Source organism: Amblyomma americanum, chromosome 1, assembly GCF_052857255.1.
Source record: "Amblyomma americanum isolate KBUSLIRL-KWMA chromosome 1, ASM5285725v1, whole genome shotgun sequence".
Taxonomy (NCBI): domain Eukaryota; kingdom Metazoa; phylum Arthropoda; class Arachnida; order Ixodida; family Ixodidae; genus Amblyomma; species Amblyomma americanum.
The window spans coordinates 100,651,422-100,674,773 of NC_135497.1; the positions used below are offsets into that span (position 1 = coordinate 100,651,422).

At 51.7% G+C, this 23,352-nt stretch overlaps 1 protein-coding gene across 8 annotated transcripts in view; it reads right to left on the reverse strand.

The window, feature by feature from the left end:
- kat80 (katanin p80) overlaps positions 1-23,352 on the reverse strand; it is a 170,740-nt gene that overhangs the window by 72,976 nt on the left and 74,412 nt on the right. For all 8 annotated transcript variants that reach the window (XR_013310730.1, XR_013310731.1, XM_077646390.1 and 5 more), the window contains exon 3: positions 6,263-6,380. Coding sequence is in view for 6 of the 8 variants with exons in the window: in XM_077646390.1 (XP_077502516.1) it covers positions 6,263-6,380 (118 nt within the window). In the remaining 2 variants the exon portion in view is untranslated. The remainder of the gene's footprint in view (positions 1-6,262; positions 6,381-23,352) is intronic.

Here is a 23,352-nt window from a genome sequence, read left to right on the forward strand (position 1 = left end):
GAAATCGTCAATGTTTCCATTCCCACTGAAGCCAGCAGGATTTCGCGACCTTTATAACATGGCCTATTCTGGAAGAAAGTGAAAAACAGTGTGGTGAGTGGAGAGAGGGCTGAACCTATATGGAAGAGTGCGGTGAGGGGTTAGTTGGTACGACATTATGGGAACAATGAATAACTGCGCAAAAAGGACGGGACAAGGGAAAAGAACCACACGAGACAAGCGCAGACTAACAACTGGTTTATTGCACCAACGCCTCCTTCCTTGGACAACAAAGCACATGTGCACCAACCATAAAGACAAAAGCCATAATCATCTCTTCAATCCAAGAAACTCAAACTCCTTGCGGTACAGGTGTATGGAAGCCTGGCTAACACATTTGTCAGGCCCTAATCTCGCGATTTCCAAGGCTTCGATAACTTCACGTTCTTTCTTATCCCTCGCGCATCCGATAATCTTAGTCCTGCCGAAAAGTGCAGTGCAATCTTTGTCGTCATGCTTGCAGGTCTTACAGTGCTTGAGCAGATGCTGCCGTCTAGAATCAGCTAAGGAATTGGCATGCTCTAATAATCTAATGTTGATGCAGCGGCCAGTTTGCCCGACGTACACCTTACCACAGCTCAGCGGAATCTGATAGATTACATTCGATCTACAGTGCACAAACTTGTTCCTGTGGTTAGTGCTACACTAACCACAGATTATTAGAGCATGCCTTTAGATTATTAGAGCATGCCAATTCCTTAGCTAATTCTAGAGGGCAGCATCTGCCTAAGCACTGTAGGACCTGCAAGCATGACGACAAAGATTGCACTCCACTTTTCGGCAGGACTAAGATTATCGGACGCGCGAGGGTTAAGAAAGAACGTGAAGTTATCGAAGCCTTGGAGATCGCGAGATTAGGGCCTGACAAATGTGTTAGCGAGGCTTCCATACATCTGTAGCGCAATGAGTTGGAGTTTCTTGGATTGACGAGATGAATATGGCTTTTGTCTTTGTGGCTGGTGCGCATGCGCTTTGTTGTCGAAGGAAGGAGGCGTTGGTGCAATAAACAAGCTGTTAGTCTGCGCTTGTCTCGTGTGGTTCTTCTCCCTTGTCCCGTCCTTTTTGCGATGTTATTAATTGTTCCCATAATGAACCTATATGATGACGGGACGCATAATGATTTTTGCACGCTACCGTTTTGCGCGTACACCTGTTCTTGCAGACTGCACATATCATCGAAAGATGTGCAACGAATACAACGTGCTTTTCCTTGCGGGAGAGATGCAAATACGAGACGTGATCTCGTAACGTAACTATGGCGGACGAAGAGGGGACGCCTGCCTGATCGTGGTCTGCTGATCTGGGTCTGGCAATGCCACGAGACACGCTGTTGTTGTTATCTTCTCCCCGGACCACGAAGCATAGAAAAGAACAAGCAGCTGTCTCGTGTCAACCCCCCCCCCCCCCCCCCTTTTTCTGCACTGATGATGGCCCCGCCGTCTATGAGCATCGAACAAACATTGCCGCCGTATTCCGTCCGCGCCACTCTCTGGCGTTTTTGTTTTCTTTGTCTTCTCTTTCGGTGCGAACCGGTCCCATCGCGTCCTCGCACTTCGCCGCAACCTGTCAAGACGCCGTTGCTTCAGTGCTTCAGAGAGAGAGAGATGTAGGCCTGTGACGTATTGCTCAACTTCCTCTGCTTACAAAACAGGCTCATCTCTACCTTTCCTCGCGCATCGGAAAGTTGGGATAGAGCAGTGCCGTGAAAATACGCATACCAAGTGTCGCGCTTCGGGCACCGATGCGAGGCTAGAATGCAGAGGGATATGGCAGTGATGCAGTGCACTCGTGTCACGGTGAGCGCGTTGTAAAGACTATACGGACGAAAGCAGTATCAAAAGTCAGTGCTCTTCTGGACGCTAGCGGTTTAAACCTATATACCTAATATCTATGGTTACCAACTGCAGAGCCACTTCTCTTCTTTTTCCTCAGATTCCAATACATCGGAACACTTAACAGTTTCCACTGGCAGCCACGATAGTCTAATCACAGTCACAAGCGATAACGATGGTTCCACATCAATTCTCCGTCCACGCGGACAGGGGGACAACGCGAAAGTCACGGGAAGCTACGCGGAAGTTCCGCAGCACCGCATCCGAACAAAGATCGCGTGGGCGACGCGAGCCAAACACAGCGTGCCCGAAAAAAGGAACAGCCTAAGCTGCTCCCTGCCCTCCGCTATTGTGCTGTCACCTCGGAGAGTCGTCACCCGTGGTGGTGACACGGTTCGATGTTGCGTCATCGGCTCTCCTCTCTCGAAAGGCTGCACTACTGAGCCGCGGCACTCTCTCCCTTTGGACAAACGCGGTCCTGAAGGAGGTATACATTTCATTTTTCCCTCTAGTCCTAAAGGGCAGCTCCGGCGTTTTTGCTACCTCGTCTCATTTTACTAAAACTTTCACGGTAGTACGTTCTCCGCAGCTTTCTCGTCATTTGTGCCAACTTTCACAGCGGGGCGGGGGTTGGGCGGGGGGAGATTTCCACGAGCAATCTTGCGTGTGTGACGTCACTGAACGCACGACCGTCGATATTCGCACTGTGTTTGCTGAAGGACAAAATTTTCGAGCTGGCTTTTTTTTTTTGTCATTTCAGACAAAAAAATGACCCAAGCTCTCATTTACGGTCGATAGGTTTCGGGACAGTATTCGTGACGTTATAGGACGATCTGTCGTGATGTCATCGTTTGGTCGACTTTGTATTTTTAAGAACTTTTTTTTTTGGTACCGGAGCGATGGGACTCTCAGGAATTGATGCGATTATCAATCAAAATGTTCAAATAGCTCCCTTAAAATATTATCGAGCATCCATTGCGTGGGAGCATTGATTAATGTCCATTTTGTGTGTTTTTGTGTCTTTCGTAATCCTGTGCTAATGACACTTCCTGTACTATCAACAAGAAATGAAATGCGAACAAGACAACCCGAACAGCAAAATGGCAATCAATCTTAATAAAAGCGCATGTTAATTTCACTTCTCAGGCTCGAAAACCGTCCTTTAGAAATATTTTCTTTCCGGGAGATAAACTGTTAGTGGCTTCGAGTTGTCATATCGTTTCCCTGGCTCGCGTTTCATTTGTTGCTGATAGTATACATTCAATGCCTGTATTGTTCTCCTGCGTTCCTGTTTTGGATTTCTGTATTTTTGAAGCGAAAGCGTTAGTACCCTCCGTCGGAAAAAATTGTCCGCCGTCGGCGCCCGTTTCACACTTGAGAGTCGCAGAGGTCGCGCGACCAGCAGTCGCCTGCGACTACACCGCAGTTCGAAAACACCGATGTTCACACTTGCAAGGGCGACGTCGCCTTCTCGTTCGATTCTCGCTTGAAACGAGAACTCTTGGGAATGACGCCGTTCGCGCGCTTTCGAGAGTTTCGTCTGCTTTGGCCGCGTCTCCTGCATGCGCTCGCGCTTGGCCCTCGAAAGTGCTTTGGTCCCTCGATATTAGAAATGCACTGCGACGACCTGAGCGAACAGGAAGATATAGAGGCAATGTGCACCGCGGCTGTACAAGCGGCCTGCCAGACAGCCTGGATGTCGACCGTCAGCGTCAGAAAAATGCGCTAGTATGTTGTTTGTTCGCGTTCATACCATGCTCCGGGAAGTCGCAATTTAAAAAAATGAATCAATTTTGAGGGTCGTTGGCCAATACCGAGCTGCTGGATACAATTAAGCGAATTTCTTCTGATAGCCGCTTTGCTGCTGTTGCACAAAGTGGCTCGATCGCCTGGCGTCTGCTTTCTCCGCTGCTGAAGGCGTCGCGGAAATCGAGCACATTTTTATATTATCATGAGACGGTGTTCACAATAAAGCCGTGACGAAAGTAGAATCTCGGTTACAGCGCTGGTCAGTTCCGAAACGCCATCAGCTGCGGCATCGACGTGAAACCGGCTAGGCTTAGCGACGACTACGGCAGCCAAGGAGCAGTTAGCGCAGTTCGTCGCTCGGCGCACCCGCGAGCGGCGTCGTTGCCGAAAGCTCGGCTCGCTCGCTGATTGGTTCAGCGGTTTGCGACTCGCAGTCGCGGGGCTGCAAAATCGAGCAGCCAGCGACGTTGGCACGCGACCGTCGCTTTACGACCAACGCGACCGTTTGCGACTGTCGCTTTTCGACCAAAACAGTCGCGCGACCTCTGCGACTCTAAAGTGTGAATGAGCCCTGAGAGTCGCAAACGGTCGCGCAAACGCTCGCAGCCGGAGCAACCGGCCGCTCCGGCAACCTAGGTGGACCACCTAAGTCACGTGACCTTGTGGCGTCATCACAACCTGCCCCAGTGGATTGTGAGCAAACTGACCACCGTGGGAGGTGGCAGTTCAGTTCATGATTGGTCGGGACAGGTTGCTGGGGGGAGCAACCCAAGTCGCACATGTCCCACCGGTGGCAGCACCTGCCATCGCAGGGCAGTGGCACATCGCTGAACCGCTGCACCGTGCACTGCGCCAGGTGTGGTACGAGGACTCCCAGGGTACAAAAAGGTGCGAATGACCAACTCCGCATACATGGGCATTAACCCATTAACGCTGTCGCGGTTACTGTGAAGCTTGGGCTAGTTGGTGTGACTGTTTTTCAGCAGCGCAAGGGACAAAAGATGACACAAGTGCACGGCGCCGTGTCTGTGCACTTGTGTCTTCTTTTGTGCCTTGCGCTGCTGAAAAACAAAGCTATCGCGGTGCTTAGGTGTCGCCTCCGTGTTTGTTTGTTTTTTGCGCATAACAGTATAGGCAGATATTTATTGGAATGCCTCGGATGAATTTTGCTTCACGTTCTGCTTCAAGATCGCCGAGGCTTCCAGACGAATTTTGCATTAGTTTGCCGAGAATGTGTACTAAAGGAATTTGATTCAACGGAAACAGTAGCAGCCACGCATGCATTGCGTAATCAGGCCGACCAAGGCGTACAAGTGCTAGAAAATGTCTATGGGGACTTCACAGCGTGATCACAGTCCTGCAGAGGAGACGTTATGAGATAAGAATCAGTAGAGGTGTCCCGCATGGCGGCACAGTCTCTCAATTGTTAGCCACACTATATTTACAGAAGGTATTCAAGCGGTTGGGTTGGAAAGTTTTGTTGTGAAAGTTCATAACGAAAACCTCAGTTACCACCGATTTGTTCATTACATTACCCTGCGAAGCATTTTAGGGGAATAAATGCAGCGCGTCAATAGTCACAACTTGATGCGGCATTGAAGGTTTAGAATTCTAGATAAATTGCGACACAGAATAGGTCATTCCCAACAAGAGCTCTTTGCGTCTTTGCATTTGTATGTCAGTGCACGTTAAAGATCCCCAGGTGGTCGAAATTATTCCGGAGCCCTCCACTACGGCACCTCTTATTCCTTTCCTCTTTCACTCTCTCCTTTATCCCTTCCCTTACGGCGCGGTTCAGGTGTCCGCCGATATATGAGACAGATACTGCGCCATTTCCTTTCCCCAAAAAACCAATTATTATTATTATTATTATTATTATTATTATTATTATTATTATTATTATTATTATTATTATTATTATTATTATTATTATTGCATTTGCTGTCCGACAAGTAACTCTGCTGGCTTAATGTGTATACGTTTAACATACAGCCTATAGTTCTGGGTCGAAGTCATCGAGACAAGTGAATGATAACGCAGCGCATGAAGCAAGTTTGCGGACTCCGGGCACCATGGCTTATACTGAAACGAGCGCGCGCGCGCGCGCGCACGCACGCACGCACGCACGCACGCACGCACGCACGCACGCACGCACGCACGCACGCACGCACGCACTATGCGTTCTTGCCCATTCTGCGGCTACGTGTGCATAATTGGGTTGTCTCTTCTTCCGGCTCCACGTATGCAGAGCTAACTTTTTTTAAAAAACGGCTTGCATTTTGCTCGGAATAAATGGCAACCGTTTTCGTTCAGGCGTACTTAATGCTTGAAAGATGTCAACTCCACACAGTACTCTTCTGCCCGTGCCCAATGAAGTAAATGTGATCATGACGAGAACAAATATCGAACAGCAAAACCTGCAGAGTACATATGCACGTATGCACACAAAAATCTTATATATGCCTCGTACAGTGTGGCATGGTATACGATGAATATCACGTTGTGTGCTTATGGTATGCTGGGTTTAACGATCCGGAGCTGCGCGGGGGCTGTGCGTACAAGACTGAGGGAAATACCAGATACCGGTTCCCCGGTCCCACAGAAATCGAAGCACAGCGCATCACGAAGTGGCCGACACTTACTTTTGGCAGCTTCCAAGTTCCAGATCTTGGCGGTTCCCGAGGTGGAGCCCGCGCAGACCATCTCCTCCGCTGGACAGAACTTGACGCACTCCACCGCCGTAGTATGCCCCGTCAGGCTCTGCGCAGGGAGGACAAAAAGGGGCTACTCTGAGCACCCAATCCGGAAATATCCCGAATGCGAACCCCACACAAGACCTCACGCCGAGTTCCGAAACAAGCGGCTATTTACTCAGGAACACAGAAGCCCGCCTCCCCCCAATTTCCAAGGAGGTAACTTTCCCAGGACAAATCTCCAGTAGGCGCCAAGGCCGGTATTATACAAGAATGCTTTCTCTTCTACTTCATGCCCATTGCCCGCCGCGTCGACAGGCGGATTGGGGCAATACCGAGGGAGACAATGACGAAACGCACAGATTCACAATTCAGTAACTGTCAAACAGAATCCCGGCCCTGCCACGGAATGCAAAATATATGTAAGTGCACGTTAAAGATCCTCAGGTGGTCGATATTACTCCGGAGCCCTCCACTACGGCACCTCTTTCTTCCTTCTTTCACTCCCTCCTTTATCCCTTCCCTTACGGCGCGGTTGAGGTGTCCGCCGATATAGGAGACATTTCCTTTCCCCAAAAAACCAATTATAATTATATTACATCAAACCCTATCCCTGTGCTTTGCGGCATATCAATGAGATTGGACGGTGGTCCCGTTTGCACCAAGCGCAGAGTGTGCGGGGATGGCACAATTTGGTTCAAAGCCCGGGCGCATATCCTGCAGCCAGCCTTCGGGGCGCTAGCGACGAGGGCGCCACCCACGAGCACCGACGTTATAGCTACACCGGCAGCGCCCAGAATTTTTCCAGCACACCGTGGTAGCTCGTGTGACCATGCTCGCGCATATTTTTGCCATTAATTTGGCAACAACCGCTTCATCACGGCCCACCGAAAACAGATCTAATGCAAAATAAAAAAATGGCCGTGGTTTAGCTGTGGTTAAACCTGGAGTGACGCGATAGCTACATCTGGCCGAGTGGAACTCGCCCAGTCGAATTGCTAAGTCAGTCTTTCGCCGCTCCCGTTTCGCCTTACTTCATTTTTTTCCCCATGAAAAAAGGAACATCAAGAAATTACTACGGTTTTTCGGCAGTGCCGTCCCGTTCCCTCGTTTGAATGGAAAGATCAGAACGCTCACGAATTTTATGCTCCTCGAAGAAAAAAAAGAAAAAAGACAACATACAACATGTGCTTTCTCTGCGTAAAGCCGAAAGTCGTTTAATCAGCTTGCCCTTAAGTGAATTGGCCAACTCATCCGGAGTGAAACACAGCCGCGGCGGCCGCATTTCGATGCAGGATAAACGCAAAAACGCCCGTGTACTGTGCGATGTCAGCGCACGTTAAGGAGCTCTTGGTGTAAATTAATCCGGAACTCTGCACTGCGGCGTCGCACATATCCCATATGTGTCGTTTGGGGACGTTAACCCCAAAGTATTATTATTATTACAGTATTAAGTCACATCTGACTTGACCTTTCTTTTTGGTTTTCCTGCTGTCGGGAGAGCCGCAGTAAATTACTTCACGGGCGTCTACTCGGATATAGCATCTGCGAGACCTACATATGGCTATGCTATTTGAGACTGGCGCGCCATACGGCCTGACTTGAGTGCTTCTCGGAGGAGAGTGCGCGAAACGGCAAAATTTGAGAAAATCAAAAAAAAAAAAGAAGGCCGCCTTCCCCCAACCCGCGTTCAGGAAACCTCGCTGGCGCATTGCGTCACGCCGGATTTCTGCAACGTTGCCAGCGCAGCGCTTGTCGGCACAGCGCCTGACGCACCACAGCCGCACCGGGTCCAGGAAGCTCACGCCACGGACGACTCTCGGCGAGAGGCTCGCAAGCTATACGATGCACAGCACGCTCGCCTGGCAAAGTCCGGCAAGGTCCAGCCGAGCGCGCTAGAAACGAGTCTTCATGGAAACGCAGGCGGCAGAGACCGGCTTTTACCGCAACACTTATAGCACAGTGTTCAGGCAGATGCGCACATACACCACCTCGTACTCTTGCAACACGTTCCGAGAAAGATTTGTTTTATGTGAGCAAACAAAAAAAAGTACTCGAGATCACAGAAGCAGCATGAAACGCCAAAAATAAGCAAAAAAATGGCGGTGACGTTCGGTATAGCCCGAAATGAAAGCAATAGTGACTCAACCGGTCCGGCGCGCGAGTGCTCGCTCTCGAAGTGCCCAGCACTCGAGTGGAATTCGATCCGCTTTCTCTTCATAGCATCACGTTCCGTCACAGCACCAATGAAAGCGCCGGCATCCGTCGCGAAAGAGCGCATCACGGGTGCCATCGTTCAGGGCGACCAGTGTGGGACCGCAAAGTACACTGAGGATCGAGACCTCGCCCGAAAAAGAGAGAACGCACCTCGGACGCGATGTTTACGCGCAGGCTCATCGACACAGGGCGCTCCGTTCATTCGCTTTGGCACTCCCTGCAGACCAACTGCTGCCCCTTTATAGCAGCAATGTAGTTCCACCACAGCAGCCAGAGCCAATCCCCAGTGCCAGCAGCCAGCAGAGCCAGCAGCCAATCCCCAGCTAGATGGTCGTATATAGAAACCAGAGGAAATCGAGCTCGGGCGGACAGAAGCCCGCAGTGTTATCGATGGCGGGGCAGCGAGCAAAGCAGCCGCGGGTTTGAAGCTCCAGCGCGCGTGTCCGCTCTGCATGGATTCACAGGCTGCGTTAGGAAGACGAGCCGCGCTTTCGAAAAAAAAAAAAAACCGTGTGCGTGCTGCGGCCAGACCCTGGAAAATCCCCGCAATACGGATGCGCTAGCTGACAACCGTTCACTGCCGCCGTAAGAGACAAACGCACTAGGGTAGTTGCAGGGTTTCAAGCAGTGGGGCGAACGTGAAATGCTGCAAGAACGTGGCAGCGCTTCCGACACGTAGTAAGTCCATTAGATCCGAGCCAGACAGAGCCCGGCCGAGCTGCCCCGACCGACAAGGCTTTTTCGCAACTACGAAGTGCTGGCATTCCTGGCACCCACGCAACGGGAATAAAATGGCGGTCGATTTAGCGTGGCTATAGGCCAGATGCGAGTTAGGTGCGCCAGCGATTCGGTTTTCATTCTCTCACTGCTCTACCTTACTTCCATGAATCCCAGTGAGTCCGCACACCCGGCGCAGTGGTGCAGCGGTTAAGCGAAGCGCCATTGCCCTGCGATGGCAGGCGCTGCCACCGGTGGGACTTGTGAAAAGCAGGTACGCTGCTCTCCCCGAGCAACCTCTCCAACTAATTATTAACTGAACTATACCACATGCCACGGTCGGCATTTTGCTCACGATCTGGTGGACGTGACCTAGGTGGCCCACCTTCCATCCAGGAGGGTGCACCCAGCTGCCAAGCCCAGAGGGACCGGACAATCAACAACAACAACAGCGATAATAATAATAATTGGTTTTTGGGGAAAGGAAATGGCGCAGTATCTGTCTCATATATAGGCGGACACCTGAACCGCGCCGTAAGGGAAGGGGTAAAGGAGGGACTGAGAGAAGAAAGAGGTGCCGTAGTGGAGGGCTCCGGAATAATTTCGACCACCCGGGGATCTTTAACGTGCACTGACATCGCACAGCACACGGGCGCCTTAGCGTTTTTCCTCCATAAAAACGCAGCCGCCGCGGTCGGGTTCGAACGCGGGAACTCCGGATCAGTAGTCGAGCGCGCTAACCACTGAGCCACCGCGGCGGGTCGGACAAACATCGGCGAAATCGGCGAGTGGGGGCTTTAGTGCTAGAGCCCCGAAATCCCTAGAGGAGGAACCTAGGCGGAAGGTGGGCCAGCTAGGTCGCGTGACCTCGTGACGTCATCACAACCTGTCCACACAGAGGGACCGCACAGACAACGGTTATAAGCGGCTGGGTGGAAGCTCTATAGTGCATGGTAGCACACTGAAAATATATACACATATAATCGGCTATGGGGAAAGGAAAGGCACATTAATTCTATCTCACTCACGGTGGACAAACGAACCGTACCGCAAAGAAAGCAATGAAGGCGGAGAAGAGAAAGAGTCGCCGAAGTGGAGGGGGCTCCGGGTTCATTTATAGAACACCCGTGGTTCTATGACGTGCACTGACATCGCACAGCGCAGGGGCGTCATTTTGTGTTTCGCCTCGATCGAAACGCGGCCGCCACTGCCGGGATTCGATCTCGCGACCTCGTGCCCGGCGACTGAAGAATGCGGGACTGGTTGAGCGCACGAAGGTTCCAAAGAACACGCGTCAAACTGCTCAGCGAACCGAACTGGCATTGCAGACAATTTTTTTCTTTATTGTCTTTGTTTCCCCAAGTGTAATGAAAAAAAAAATATTTACGTGCACGCCGAAGCTACACCAGATAACGGGATGCGCCATATTGATTTTGATCATCTGTGTCGGTTGACGTGCACCGACATTGCCGTACAAAAGCCTTTTTTTTTTCTACATTTCGTCTCCACATAAATGCAACAGCCGCAGCCGGAAATCCCAGCCGCCAAAACGACCCTGCATAGCAGCAGAACCACCAGAAGAGGTTTTAGTACAGTGACTGAAATCTTTCAAAAAATTCAGGGGGCAGTTTGTTGACCTAAAGTGCGGTGAGGCGAAAGCCTTTAGCGCGGTGTTGGTGCTTGTGTCACTGATGTGTGGTTAAGATGTTAATTAAGTACACAACTGTTTATGAATCTTAAATGCTGGAAACACCGGAGGACATTTGGGAGGCATCCGTCCGATTCGACGCCTTACTGCAAACACTCTCCAGCGTCCTAGACAAGGAGAACTACGCATGAGTTGGTAGGAAGTAGTGTAGTCGTTAGCACGCTCGGCTGCGGAACGGAAGGATGGCGGTTCGAATCTCACCGTGCACGAAGATTTTTTTCCTATCGAGTTCAAGAGCGTAACGGACGGACGGACGCGAGCATGAGCCATTAAAGGCTTTCGCCTTAAAAACGCGATAGCTTTAAGCAGCTCGTGTCGCAGAAAAGTCGGTGTCGGCGTCGTTGACCGCAAGCGAAAAATCCACGAAAAAAATCCCCAGAGAAGCAACCTAGGTGGTCTAGCTATGTGGCCCTAAGGCACGTCAGCCCGGGGCGTCATCACAACCTTCCCAGCGTATTTTGAACTAACTGACCACCGTGGCAGTTAAATAATTGTTCGCGAGAGGTCGCTCGGAAAGAGCAACCCAAGTCTCACAAGTCCCACCGATGGCAGCACCTGCCATTGCAGGGCAGTGGCGCATCGCTTAACCGCTGCACCACTGCACCAGGAGGGGTATGAGGACTCCCAGGGATCTATGAATGTAAATTAGTGAATGACGACCAGTTCCGTATAAATTGGCATTAACCCATTAACGCTATCGCCTCACGCCGTTAAGGCGGAGCTTAAGTGTGCCCTCCAGTTTTTGTTTGTACCGGCATGCCCCACAGGGCGCACCAACGTGACAGGCGATTAACCGAGGTGGGGGACAGACGTCCCAAACAAGCACGAACAAGTCTTTTTTTTTTTTGCATACGCGGACATCGACGCCAGAGAAGCGACATTTAGAAGCTCTTCCTTTTCTAGGGAACAAACGAAGAAAACACACGAGAAAATCCCAACGAATTAAGCGGTTCAGAAATGACAAATCCGCCACTGACATGCGTATACAACAAAGGCAACTAAATAAATAAGCAAAAGAAGGCACTGGATGGTCGCGTCTCCATGAGCGGGGCCACAGGCTGCGGAAGCTGTATCTCATACTGCGCGTGTTAAGGGCCTGTAAATTAAACGCCCGGTCGAAATTAATGCTTAAGTTATCTATACGACCTCGCCTGTAATATCCTCGAGGATTGCAGTAATTTCAGAAAATATGAACAAAACCCACAAGGTTGACTTCATTGCCGCACATAACCGAACTGTCGACTGCCCTGCAACGTTAAATGGCCCGCCATGATACGCTCCGTACATAGTTTCTCTGCGGGAATTTGTTTCGAACGTTTCTAGAAGCCCTCGCGCGCAGCAGAGGCGCCGACATGCTGCTGCAGTAGCCGCCATGATTGCGAATTTCAACTGAACCAGAACTTCTGTAGAAAAGCGAAGCGTGAAGGTCGAGGAACCACCGCAACCTTCGGGGCCAACTGCGGGCACTTTTATTTCCGTCCAATGTACAGCCTTTGTCGAAAGTTTGGAGCCCGTGGGGTTTGCTTCCAAGCCGGCGCAGTGGGGTCTTCGTAGCATCCGTGGAAGTCGTAACTTCCGGATGTGAAATGACCAGAGGCCCTCCTACCTTCCAGTGAATTGGAACGCTGAGGAATGCATAGGAAGCCACACGGTGCGACCCAGAAGCAAACCACCGCTGGGCTATAAACTGTTGAGAAAGGGTGTACATCTCAGCAGTTACAGCGTTCGCCTATACCGGTTATACATAGTTTTATCAAACACATTTTTTTATACTGATGTCACATATTAGCCGCAGAGCACCGTTTTTGTGGTTGAGCTAAGTTTGGTCAGGCAGACAACTCGTTCAAACGTATTTGCGGACATAAACTGTTCAATGTGTTCCAATTAACGCTCTGGTTGTTCTTTTCTAATTAACTGCGTATAAAAAAATGAACGCTGCACATCGTCATGAGGAACGTTTTGAAGCGAGATATTAGCTTGACTCACTAAGCAACAGTCGTTTGGCTCCCAAAAATAAACAAAAGCTTTGCATTCTGTAGTATATAGCCACCGCCACCAACAACATCGCGTGCTGGGCGGCAAATGCGGTCAGCCGCGAGTGTCGCGGCGGCGAAGGCCGCCCCGTGCCCACGGTGCGCTGACGAGATTGGGCCGCGCAGAGGGAGCCCCGAGACCCGCGGCCTCATTCTGCCGCGACACGTTCCCAGAACCCCACGCCCGCGGAGCCCACGGGAAGCCCGTCGAGCGCGGACGACACGTTCGACGACGTGACGCCGCGGGCCGCGCCCACACCACCACGCTTCTCGCGAAAACGCCGCGCGACCCACCCGCCGGGTGGCTTCCCCACATCGACTTCGGAACAGAGCACGGCGGCGCTGACCGCAGCCAGGAGCAGAGCTGCCCGCAATGCGTACAGGTACACCACGCGAACCTTTAGGGGACCGCCTTCGCATTTTCGCAATGCTCACCGCGAACCCAACCACACGAACAGCATGAAGCGCACTGAGGGAAGTCGCGCGCCCAGAAAGCTGCTACGCAACCGCGCGCGGATCTTTCACATGTAGGTTGAAGCCCAGGAATACGGAAAGCGTCCCCAAACTTGCTAGCTTGGGAACGCTTCCAAAGCCCACAGTGACGGGATTTGAAGGCGCAGGCTCCTTTGCCAAGCCATGCACCCTATGGACCTCCTGCATGTTTGTAAACAAACGAGGTGGCGCTGCAGTCGCTAGCGAGCTCGTGGTAGGCAAAAGGTCGGGGAGTGGCGTCGCGGATATGTGTTGTGCGCGGGTTTTCAAGGCCTGTAGGCGCGTTTCCAGTTTCTGCGAATCACAGCAATGGTCGATGCTTCCAACTTAGTAATTTGTCGAAGTACACGAGCTCGCGTTGTCCACGTGCGGCCTATAAAGAGAAATAGTTTGCCACTGTGTATTGTATATATGGTTAGGAGTAAACATGTAGAAAGCGTTCCTGCCGTTTATTTATGCGCTAGGCATTGAATAAAACAAGTTTTGACACTGCACTAGCCGGAATGATTTTACTTCGGGACACTAGTGAGGGGAAGTGCTGGCGTTGTTTCGCCGGAGCAGACATGCGCTCGTCGTCTGCTGACATACGTACGTGTCGCGCTGCGCGAAAAGTGGGGACAGAGTCGTGTCCCCGATCTCCTGTCTCGCTTAGCGCTGTTGTTAGCCGCATGACCACGCACCAGCCAGGCCGACTTGTCCTCTTGTTAAGCTGGTCGATTTGGTGAAAATTTTTGATTTCTAGAATTATTTCCTTTCCTAGCCCTGAAGTCTAGTTTCGTGACGAAAAATTATAGCAAAATATTGAGTACAAATTTATAAATTACGCTTTTTAGATGTGTGGTCGTCAAAAATTGTGAGGTAATTTCTTTGATTTCAGTGCCGCATTTCTTTGACCAAAGCGAAAGCGAAGATGCCATAAACGAGGGAATAAACTTTAAGGTTCGTTTTCTGACCTCTCACATTTTCTGCGACTGGATCACTCACCTTCGTAATTCGCATGAAAATCAAATGATTCCATTTGTCGCAAACTATTCCTGAGACGTTGAGGAGCGTAATAAATCTCTCGATTTTTTTCCCTACACGTGCAGTATTGTGTTAGTTATTTTTTGTGAGAAACGTTTTCATGTAACTATGCATGCATAAGTACTGATCATATAGAAAAACAACTAATCGCGTCATCATACAGAACAGGGCTTTATGCACATGCTGGCATAAAAAAAAACTGCGCACTATCTACTCAATTAGAGACCTAGCTTGGGGGGACTTGACGGTGTTAATTATAATTACCCAGAACTGCGCCAGGTATAGCTATAAATAAAAGGAATGACTGAAACTAGCGTAGGAATTTCATATTTGCACCAAGTTTAGTTACAACGAAAACACTTTTCATGCCGCGTCCCCTCTCAATCTCGCCACGTGTCTGTTAGTAGCACGCCTGCGCTGCTTCTTTCCAAAGAAGCTTCGCGATCATGTATTACCTCATGAAACATGACACATGCATGATGCAATGAAAAAGCATATGGCGTTTAGCACACTTAAGGTACGCTATTCTAAGCACACCAACGCGACCGCGCAAGATTGACACAACTTACCAGACTTCTTTCTACTCGAATGAAATAATTACGTCGTCATATCAAGGAACAGTTTCAAGTAACTATTAAATGTCACAAAACGCGCCATTTAAACATGGTGTGCTATAAACAAAAAAACGCATTCCTTGGGGGCGAGTGAACCTGTCGGCGCCCCGTGCACTCCGGCTCAAGGTGATAAGTACGTGTGCAGCTACATATGTCTTTTTTTTCCTTGAGCAATTATCAGCCTACTATCCTGAAGTTCAGGTGAATGAACGCAGTAACTTGCATGCATTAAGTGCATTGAGTGGCAGTGCCTATCGACTCCCAGACTTCGCGCTTTACTACCGTGGCCCATTGCCTGTTAGCCAGTTTCCGAATGCGGCATTTATGCGCGAGAAACCTATCGAGGCTAATTTAATATTTTTTATGCTACTACGCGGATCCAGCAGTGACGCAGCTGGTCAATATATGCTGCTTCTGCAGTGCACAGGCTTGAAGCAGCCGCCGGTAGCTGCGGTAGCCACGGGCAAGCGGAACCTGTTTTGCCTACCATGCGAAAGTCGCTGCTAACATCAGCGCCACCGCATCTTCGTGACGTCGCGGGGTGAAGGAGGTCCATAGAAAGCCGAGCACCAGGCCGGACAATGGCTCGTACCCATTTTGGGGAAACCGGTGGGTAACCGGCCGGCAGCGGGAGTCGAACCCACCGAAGTCGAAAGGAAACGCAGCCGGCTATTCCGGACGCAGAACAGACTGCGAGTGTGCAGTGGACCACGAGCACACACAAGTACCCCTCACCTACGTCGCCCGAAGCAGATCCCTTTGGGGACAGATGTTTAAATCAAACACTGACACGAGTCACTGTAGTTGAAGAGAGCTTTGTAATCAAATTGTTCGCGCACCACCGAACTGATTTTCTAACACGTGCAGAACACCCCGCGACCACGGAAGAAAAATGAAGGGAGAAAATAAATCTGTATTAAATAGCACTACTTCTTAGAAAGTGAAGCTTGTGCATGTCATGCAAACAACCGCCTGCAGAGCAGCTTCCAAAAGCCCGCCATGAAGAAGAATTTCAATATGTTGGAGGTTGTATACTGAAAAATGAAGCAGTTGGCATAATACTGGTTTGGTTTATGGGGGTCTAACGTCCCAAAGCGACTCAGGCTGTGAGGGACGCCGTAGTGAAGGGCTCCGGATAATTTAGACTACCTGTGGTTATTTACCATGCACTGACGCCGCACAGTACACGGGTCTCTTGAATTTCGCCTCCATCGAAATTCGACCGCCGCGGCCGGGATCGAGCCCGCGTCTTTCGGGCCGGCAGTCGAGCGCCATAACCCCTCAGCCACCGCGGCGGCCGGCATAATACTGGAGCTTGACCCGCCAATGAAGTTCCGGTGGTAGTCCGCGATTCTGTTTTTCTGTTACCCACACGCTAAATGGTCCATCATTCGAAACTTGAGAACGGCCCAATAAGTAACGGCACGTGAGGCTATTTTTACTCTTAGCCTGGCTTGAAAATCCACGAACAGGCACATTCATCCGCGGGAGATGAAAAAAAGAAGCACGCCAAGAAGTGCGGCTGGCGACATGTACTCGGCCAGTTACCGCTGCTCGCATACGAATCAGGAGCGAGTGATTCATTCAAGAACGCCGAAGCACGCGTAACGAGTCGGCCGAAGATCAGTGACACGGGAAGTGCGGCAGTTTCTGAGATACACCGTACATGGCTACAAACAGCCAGTTTCCAAAGCTATCCCGTGGGTAAAAAAAAAAAACGAAACTCTCCGCTTGAACTTCAATGGCGCCACCTACAGGCAATTTATTACTTTAAAAACCACAACACCGGCCAATCCTCTTTCTTAAAAAAAAGAAAGAAAAAGAAGGGGTTTAACGGAGGCGTTCCGCTCTTCTCTCGTTGACGTTGCTTTCAACCAAGTTTCATCGCACCCAGAGGATAAACCGACCGGTCGCCTGTCACCGTCTCCCGCAAAGCGACAGCAGCCCACTAGCGGGATACGCAGCAGCAAGCAGCGGCAAGGAAGGTGAGAGGCGGCGAACAAATCGATTTGCGCACGCTTCTCAGAACACCCGGCAGGTGTAACTTGCTGTTTCTTCAGCCTCCCGAGCATCAAAGAAAACGTTCGAGCGTCGACGTAACGTGCATCTCTCGGGTGTCTCTCTCGGACGTGAGCGAGAAACCCGAATTCATTCATCACGTCCTTCGGCGCGTGGCAGCGCCTCGCGAACACTGAAATCATAAACAGAACAGGGAGCGGGATGACTGCGCGAGCCGGGAATCAGTTCAAACATTATTTTTACAGCAAAACCCTCGAACTGGGTTCATTCTTCATTAACTACAAGGGACGGCTGTTCCCGTATTTGGCAGCAGGGGACAACATTCACACCTGATCCAAAGGAAGCTCACTACGTGGAGAACATTAACCATAGCAAAAAAAAAAAAAGAAAGACAATGCTACTTGGGCTCGACGCCAACGACCAACGAGGGGCCGCGGATAACAAACAAGACACGCACTGCATTCGAAATTAGCCGGACATAATCGCGGATGTTACCGCGTTTGTACACGAGGTCGTTATTGCAAGTGTGCTCGGATGATACATGCAGCTTGACGTTAAAGGGACGCTATCAGAGTATCGCTCATGAGTTATTGGTACGAAACAGAAGCGGGATGATCGAACCTTTCGATCACGACCGAGTCGATCGGGACCGAACTGCATGCAGATCCGGCGTCGCCACGCGGCCAATTCATTCCAGCTCAAGCCCGATCCTGCTCAACCCCAAAGTCGGTTCCCGAAGCGTGAGCGAGAGTTTCGATCGAGCGGAGCGGGAAATAATAAAACGAAAGCTAGAAACGGAACGTACAAGAAGATACTCCATGAGAGCAATGAAAATTTTAATTAACTTTATTCGGTGCAGCATGACTTCCGCAAATGTCTTAACGCTACGCACCTGCCTGCGCAGTCACCCACCGCAGCACCCACGTGCACGGGCGGGTAGTATGGCTATTATGCGTGCTGTACAGCTCAGTCACAGCCGCAGGACTTTCGATCAGAAGTGCTTCCGCTTAGTTTAATTCGATCATGAACCCATTTGCTTGCCATCGTTCGTAAAACTACGCGAACACGCAGCGTCACCAAGCTGGCCAACTCGCCAATCGGGTTCCAGTGGGAACGTGCAAACCAAACGCATTCGGAACTTCAATCGGGACCGGACTGGCCGGGATCGGGAGTGCCCCTGTGACAGTTAACGACGCGTCAAAGCAAGCTGCTGCTCTGCACAAAAATACAGCTCGAAGAGCTTGGCTGGGAATGGGAAGAAAGGGTGTGACGCGATGGCGTTAATGGGTTAATAATGCCCATATATGCGGCGTTGGCCATTCGCTACTTCAAATTCACAGGTCCCTGGGAGTCCTCATACCCTTCCTGGAGCAGTGGCGGAGCGGTTAAGCGGTGCGCCACTGCCCTGCGATGGAAGGTGCCGCCACCGGTGGGGCTTGTGCGGCCCAGGTTGCAACCTCTCACGACCAACCATTAACTGAACTGCCACCTGCCGCGGTGGTCAGTTTGCTCACAATCCGGGCGGGCAGGTTGTGAGAACACCGCAAGGTCCAGCGACCCACGGGTGTCCCACCCGTTGTTTTTCTTCGCAGTTTTCGTGGATTTTTCGCTCGCAGTAAACAACGCCGGCTTTGCTGCGACACTGGCTCCTAAAAGTTCTCGCGTTAAAAACTTGCTCCATTAGTGCAGCTCAATTACTCAACCTCTCACGACAGACGGAAAATGTTTGGCCGATACGTGTCAGGCCACTGAAACTGAGGTGTAAAAAGCTGCTGCAGTGAATCCGTATAACAAAGAGCTATGTTGCTTCAGCCATCCTGTGAAAGTAGACTTACAGGTGAGCTGATAAACTGCCCAGACTAGGCGCAGACCCTTACTTGTGAAAGGAAGAGATTTTAAACTAGTATGCGGACACAACCTACAGGAAGCCAGATTTCTGCGTCGGAAAAAAAAAACATCAAAGCCCAGAATCTGGCCAATCGGTGAAAGTTGTTGCCACGGTGCGCTATCAGCACGCGCCAGCGGCAGTGACTTCGCGCTGCTGCGACACTTGGCGTGCGTCTCATTCAGAGCGTGGAGGATCGCACGCCTTGGCTTTCGACGTGTTCTGGACCTTCACAACCTTCACAACCTCCAAATGAAAATTTTATGCGTATCCAGTAATTAGAAAGCTCTCATTACACGAAAATAATTAGTAATTCCGCGCTCAGAGCGGCAGCCCAGTACTACTTCGTTGTTTTCATCCCGCGAACAAGCCCCCCTTTTTTTTGCCTGAACACGTTCGGTGCAGATTACATGGGAAGCCCCGTATAATACACACGCGACCACTTTCCCGCGATGCAGGAAGCTTCAGAGCCACCAACAATCACCTTTCTTCCCATCTTCGCCGAGAAGAGCGGACGTGTGCGCACTCGCTTTTCAAAGGACGCAAGGAAAGAGAGAGAGAGAGAGAGAAAGAACAACGCACAACTGAAGGAGAAAGGAGAGCAAAGCAGCGCTGATTCTGCGCGCCCGGGGTTGGGCGATCGCTCGAGGTGCAGCGCCGCGCGCTTACGAGGAAGGGAGAGCGCACTTCCCGCGCGCACAACACGCTACGCAGCAGCGGCCGGGCGAAAGACAAAAGGCGCTGCTGCGCCCCCCTCCCCGCTCTCCTCAGGAGGCGCTTGATCGCCACGTCTCGCGGGCCCAGAGATGAGCGCTCGTTGCAGCGGCTGCTTCGCGGCCGCGCGCTGACGGGACCCTCCTGCTCGATACGGGCAATGCGAAAGAGGTCACTGTCTGCCGGCCGCCCAGTAAGTACACACCACGCGGCACCCGTCAGCTGATCGTGCAAACAGCGCGCCGGGCCGCCGCAAAAAAGAGCGAGCTACACGAGCAGACCTCGAGAAAGAACAGGGCCGCGCGTATTCGTCCCCGATTACGCCGCGCACAGCGCCGCCGTGCCGTGTGGCAGCGCTCGGCACACGTCAAACATCCGAGGCGATGCGCGAGGCAAGTGCGCGCGGCCGCCGCGTTTCGGGACGGGTGCCCAGCTAGCTATTCGTGGACGCGCACAATGAAGCGAGGTTTGCATTTGAGACTTGCAAGACAATGCTTTGAATGCGCATCTGCGAGCAGTGGCCGCAGCTCCCGCACAGGATGCGCACTGGCCCGTAACATCCTCCAAGCGCTATTGACGGCACGCACTGTGGTGAGACGGCGACAGACAGGATATCTCACGCTTGAACGCAGCCGTCTCTGCAGGCTACAAACTTTTTACTCAATTCGTGGCGGATCCGTGTACCGGCCGTTAGTTCCAATGGCGAAAACGATCATAAGTGAGCAGCCAATGAGCGACGGTGAACGACTCATTGGTCAGCGGAATCTCAAGACAGATGGAACTGTGGGAGCACAGATGGAACTGTGGGAGCACAGAACAAGAAAGGGGGAAAAAAACTGACGAAAGCGCTATAAAGAAACTTGCATCGCAGCCACCTCACCAAGCACCACAATCAAGTACCGTCAAAGAGAGCGCACCCACTAGTATGAACAGTGTGTCGCCAAAGAGGTGAGAGGCCGAACATTATCAAATACTGCTATCCTTCGTTTCGAGCGAGACGCAAACAAAAACTCGGGTTTCGGGCCAGCACCGAAACCGCGTTCCCCGCTTGGGAGCCCCTCCCCCCCACATGCACGCACAGCGCGCGGTGATCCCGTGGCTCGCTTCTCCGAAGCCCAGGCCGAATTGGTATGCGTGCGGCCACCGCGGCGCGACAGCCGCAGGCGCAGGGAAGCCCACTGACGCGGCGAGGGCCCCTCCTGCATACAAAGTGCTCGCGCTTGGTTGGCTGCGCAGCACCGCCGGCATAGCACGAACGAAAAACTCCTGCGCGCCACTCGCAACGAGTGAAAGTTCACCGATTACGATGGAGAGAGAGAGGGAGTCGCTGACAGCGCGTTCAATTGACCAGGCGTCGTACTGGGAAGGATGTGCAGAAGCTGCGTCTTGCATGCTCTACGCGAACACGCCTTCCGGCCACGCTTGGCGCGGCCTGCTCGCGAAGATAGGAGCCGGAGAACAATGCGAGGAGCCGGCGCTGCAGCCTGCTCGCATTGTTCTCCCTTCGCCGATGACGTATACAGCCTGCTCGTGGCTCGAGATCGCACGAACAAGCAGTAGGCAAAACACAGAGCCTATCCCGCACGTGGACCTTTTGTTTTCGCGCGAGGTGAGGACAGGCGGACGAACGTGAATCTAAAGGACTGTTGTTGCTGCTTGGTACGTAGCTCAGTGGTACATTTTTGTAGCGAAATCTACATTGGCCACGAACTCGCCGTTTCGCCGTGCTCGCATTCCCACCGTGGTCACACCGCACCACGTGACTGATCACGTGACCAACCGCGTGACGAAGCACGTGACAACAACTAGCCAGACAACCAGACTAACGTGGACTTTCAATCAAGATTAACCGACTAACCAAGCTATGCCTTAGCTTTCGCTACGTATATCCTGGCATAGCCGAGCTTATCCACTGCCAATTTTTGTGTGTGTTGGTACATGGATAAGATGAGGTAACCGATGTCAGGGTGAGATGTCAGACGGGGCTGGAACAGTCAGGTGCGAAGGTGAGATTGAGAAATTTGCTGGGACAGGGTCGCAGCACAGAAATGACTAATGATCGGAGACCACTGAGAGGGGCATCTGCTCAGCACTGGACCCAACCTGGCTGACAATGGCTACACGTTCGGTTTACGGACTCCTGCTTCACCTACACCGCACGCGGAAAACAGAAATGCACAGAATGTGCGCAACGTAAGTTCCCTGCAAGCACCAAGAACACAAAGGGAAGCATGCTCAGGCGCAGCGAGAAACCAAACTTTGACCAGGCACGCCAAAATGGTCACGCTCTTGTACGCCGACCGAGGATCACTTCGAAAAGCGCGCGCGTCCCGACCTCGCCGCACGGACGCCAGCAGATTAACCGCGCGTGCAACCGCGTATGTACGCGGGTTGAACGCCCGGCTGAGCTGTGCGGAAAGAGCGCTCGAGATTAACTGGCTACACACGCGGAGGGCGGAAATTAGCGGCTACTAATGTCACACGCATGGCTGACGGGCGCCGCGGCAGGGCGCCGTCGCTCCACATACGGGCCACCGCGGCGGCAGCAGCAGCCGAGAGCCGCGTCTGCACAACAGACGCGGTCGCAGCGCAGCTGTGCGCGCGGGCGGCGGCGGAGCAGCGAGCTCCCCCGCGGAGCAGAGATAGTACGGCGCGGAAGTTTCGCACGCCCAGTAGTACTCTTAATCGCTGCATGATGTAACGTACCCTTTGCACGGACAATGCTCATCACCTGGCAATCAATTCTGTTCACGGACAGCGACCTATCCGCTCCAGAGAACAACAAAAAAAAAAACGCACCGCGTCAGCTCACAAATGCCGCAGTGCAATATTCTATGGCCAGGCTGCTGACAATATTTTGTCACGGAACAGTTGGACAGATACCTCTATAGGTTCCGCGTTGAAAGCGATTCCTTCGCAATTTGTCCGACGGCCACGGAGTTTGCGTTTGAGACGCGAGGTTGGGGCAGTCGGGGTCCCGCTGATGCTCCAGGTAGCTGACGGGACAAACCCTATGTATGAGGGCATTTCACCAAGAGGGTATACGCATGCACACGCAGAAAACGGACGAGTATAGCTGCTTCCCTGAAACTGCTGTGGCCAAAACCCAGTGGTCTTTTTTTCCTGGCGGCGTGAGCTTCCTGTACAGCCAGAACACCATCGACTCCAGTTCGACCATTCACACCGAGCTATTTCAGTCTGCGTTCTATCTGACGGACGCGGCTACGCAAGCATGTGACAAGAGAACGGGCCACCGTAAATCGAAGCTCGCACGGCCATACATCGAGCCGAATATGGGCCGCACCTCCATCGAGACAGTGTTCGTCCCACACACTACACAAATTCTCACCCTTAAGGGTGTAAATCAGGTGTCCCCAGACAAACACCCATTTCCAATTGTTCGGTGCTAAATAAGGGTGCAAAGATCAGCACCCTTAAGGAAGGGTACACTTAATGATACTCTAGAGAATGTAATGGTTGCACCCTCATTAACAGGTACTATACTTTCCGTAACACCTCTGCGAATGCATGTTGGAAGGGTGCTCCACATTGATTCACCCATGAAACAAAAGCCTTGGATTGATGCGCATCCTCTAAACTTTCATGCTGTGCAGCCT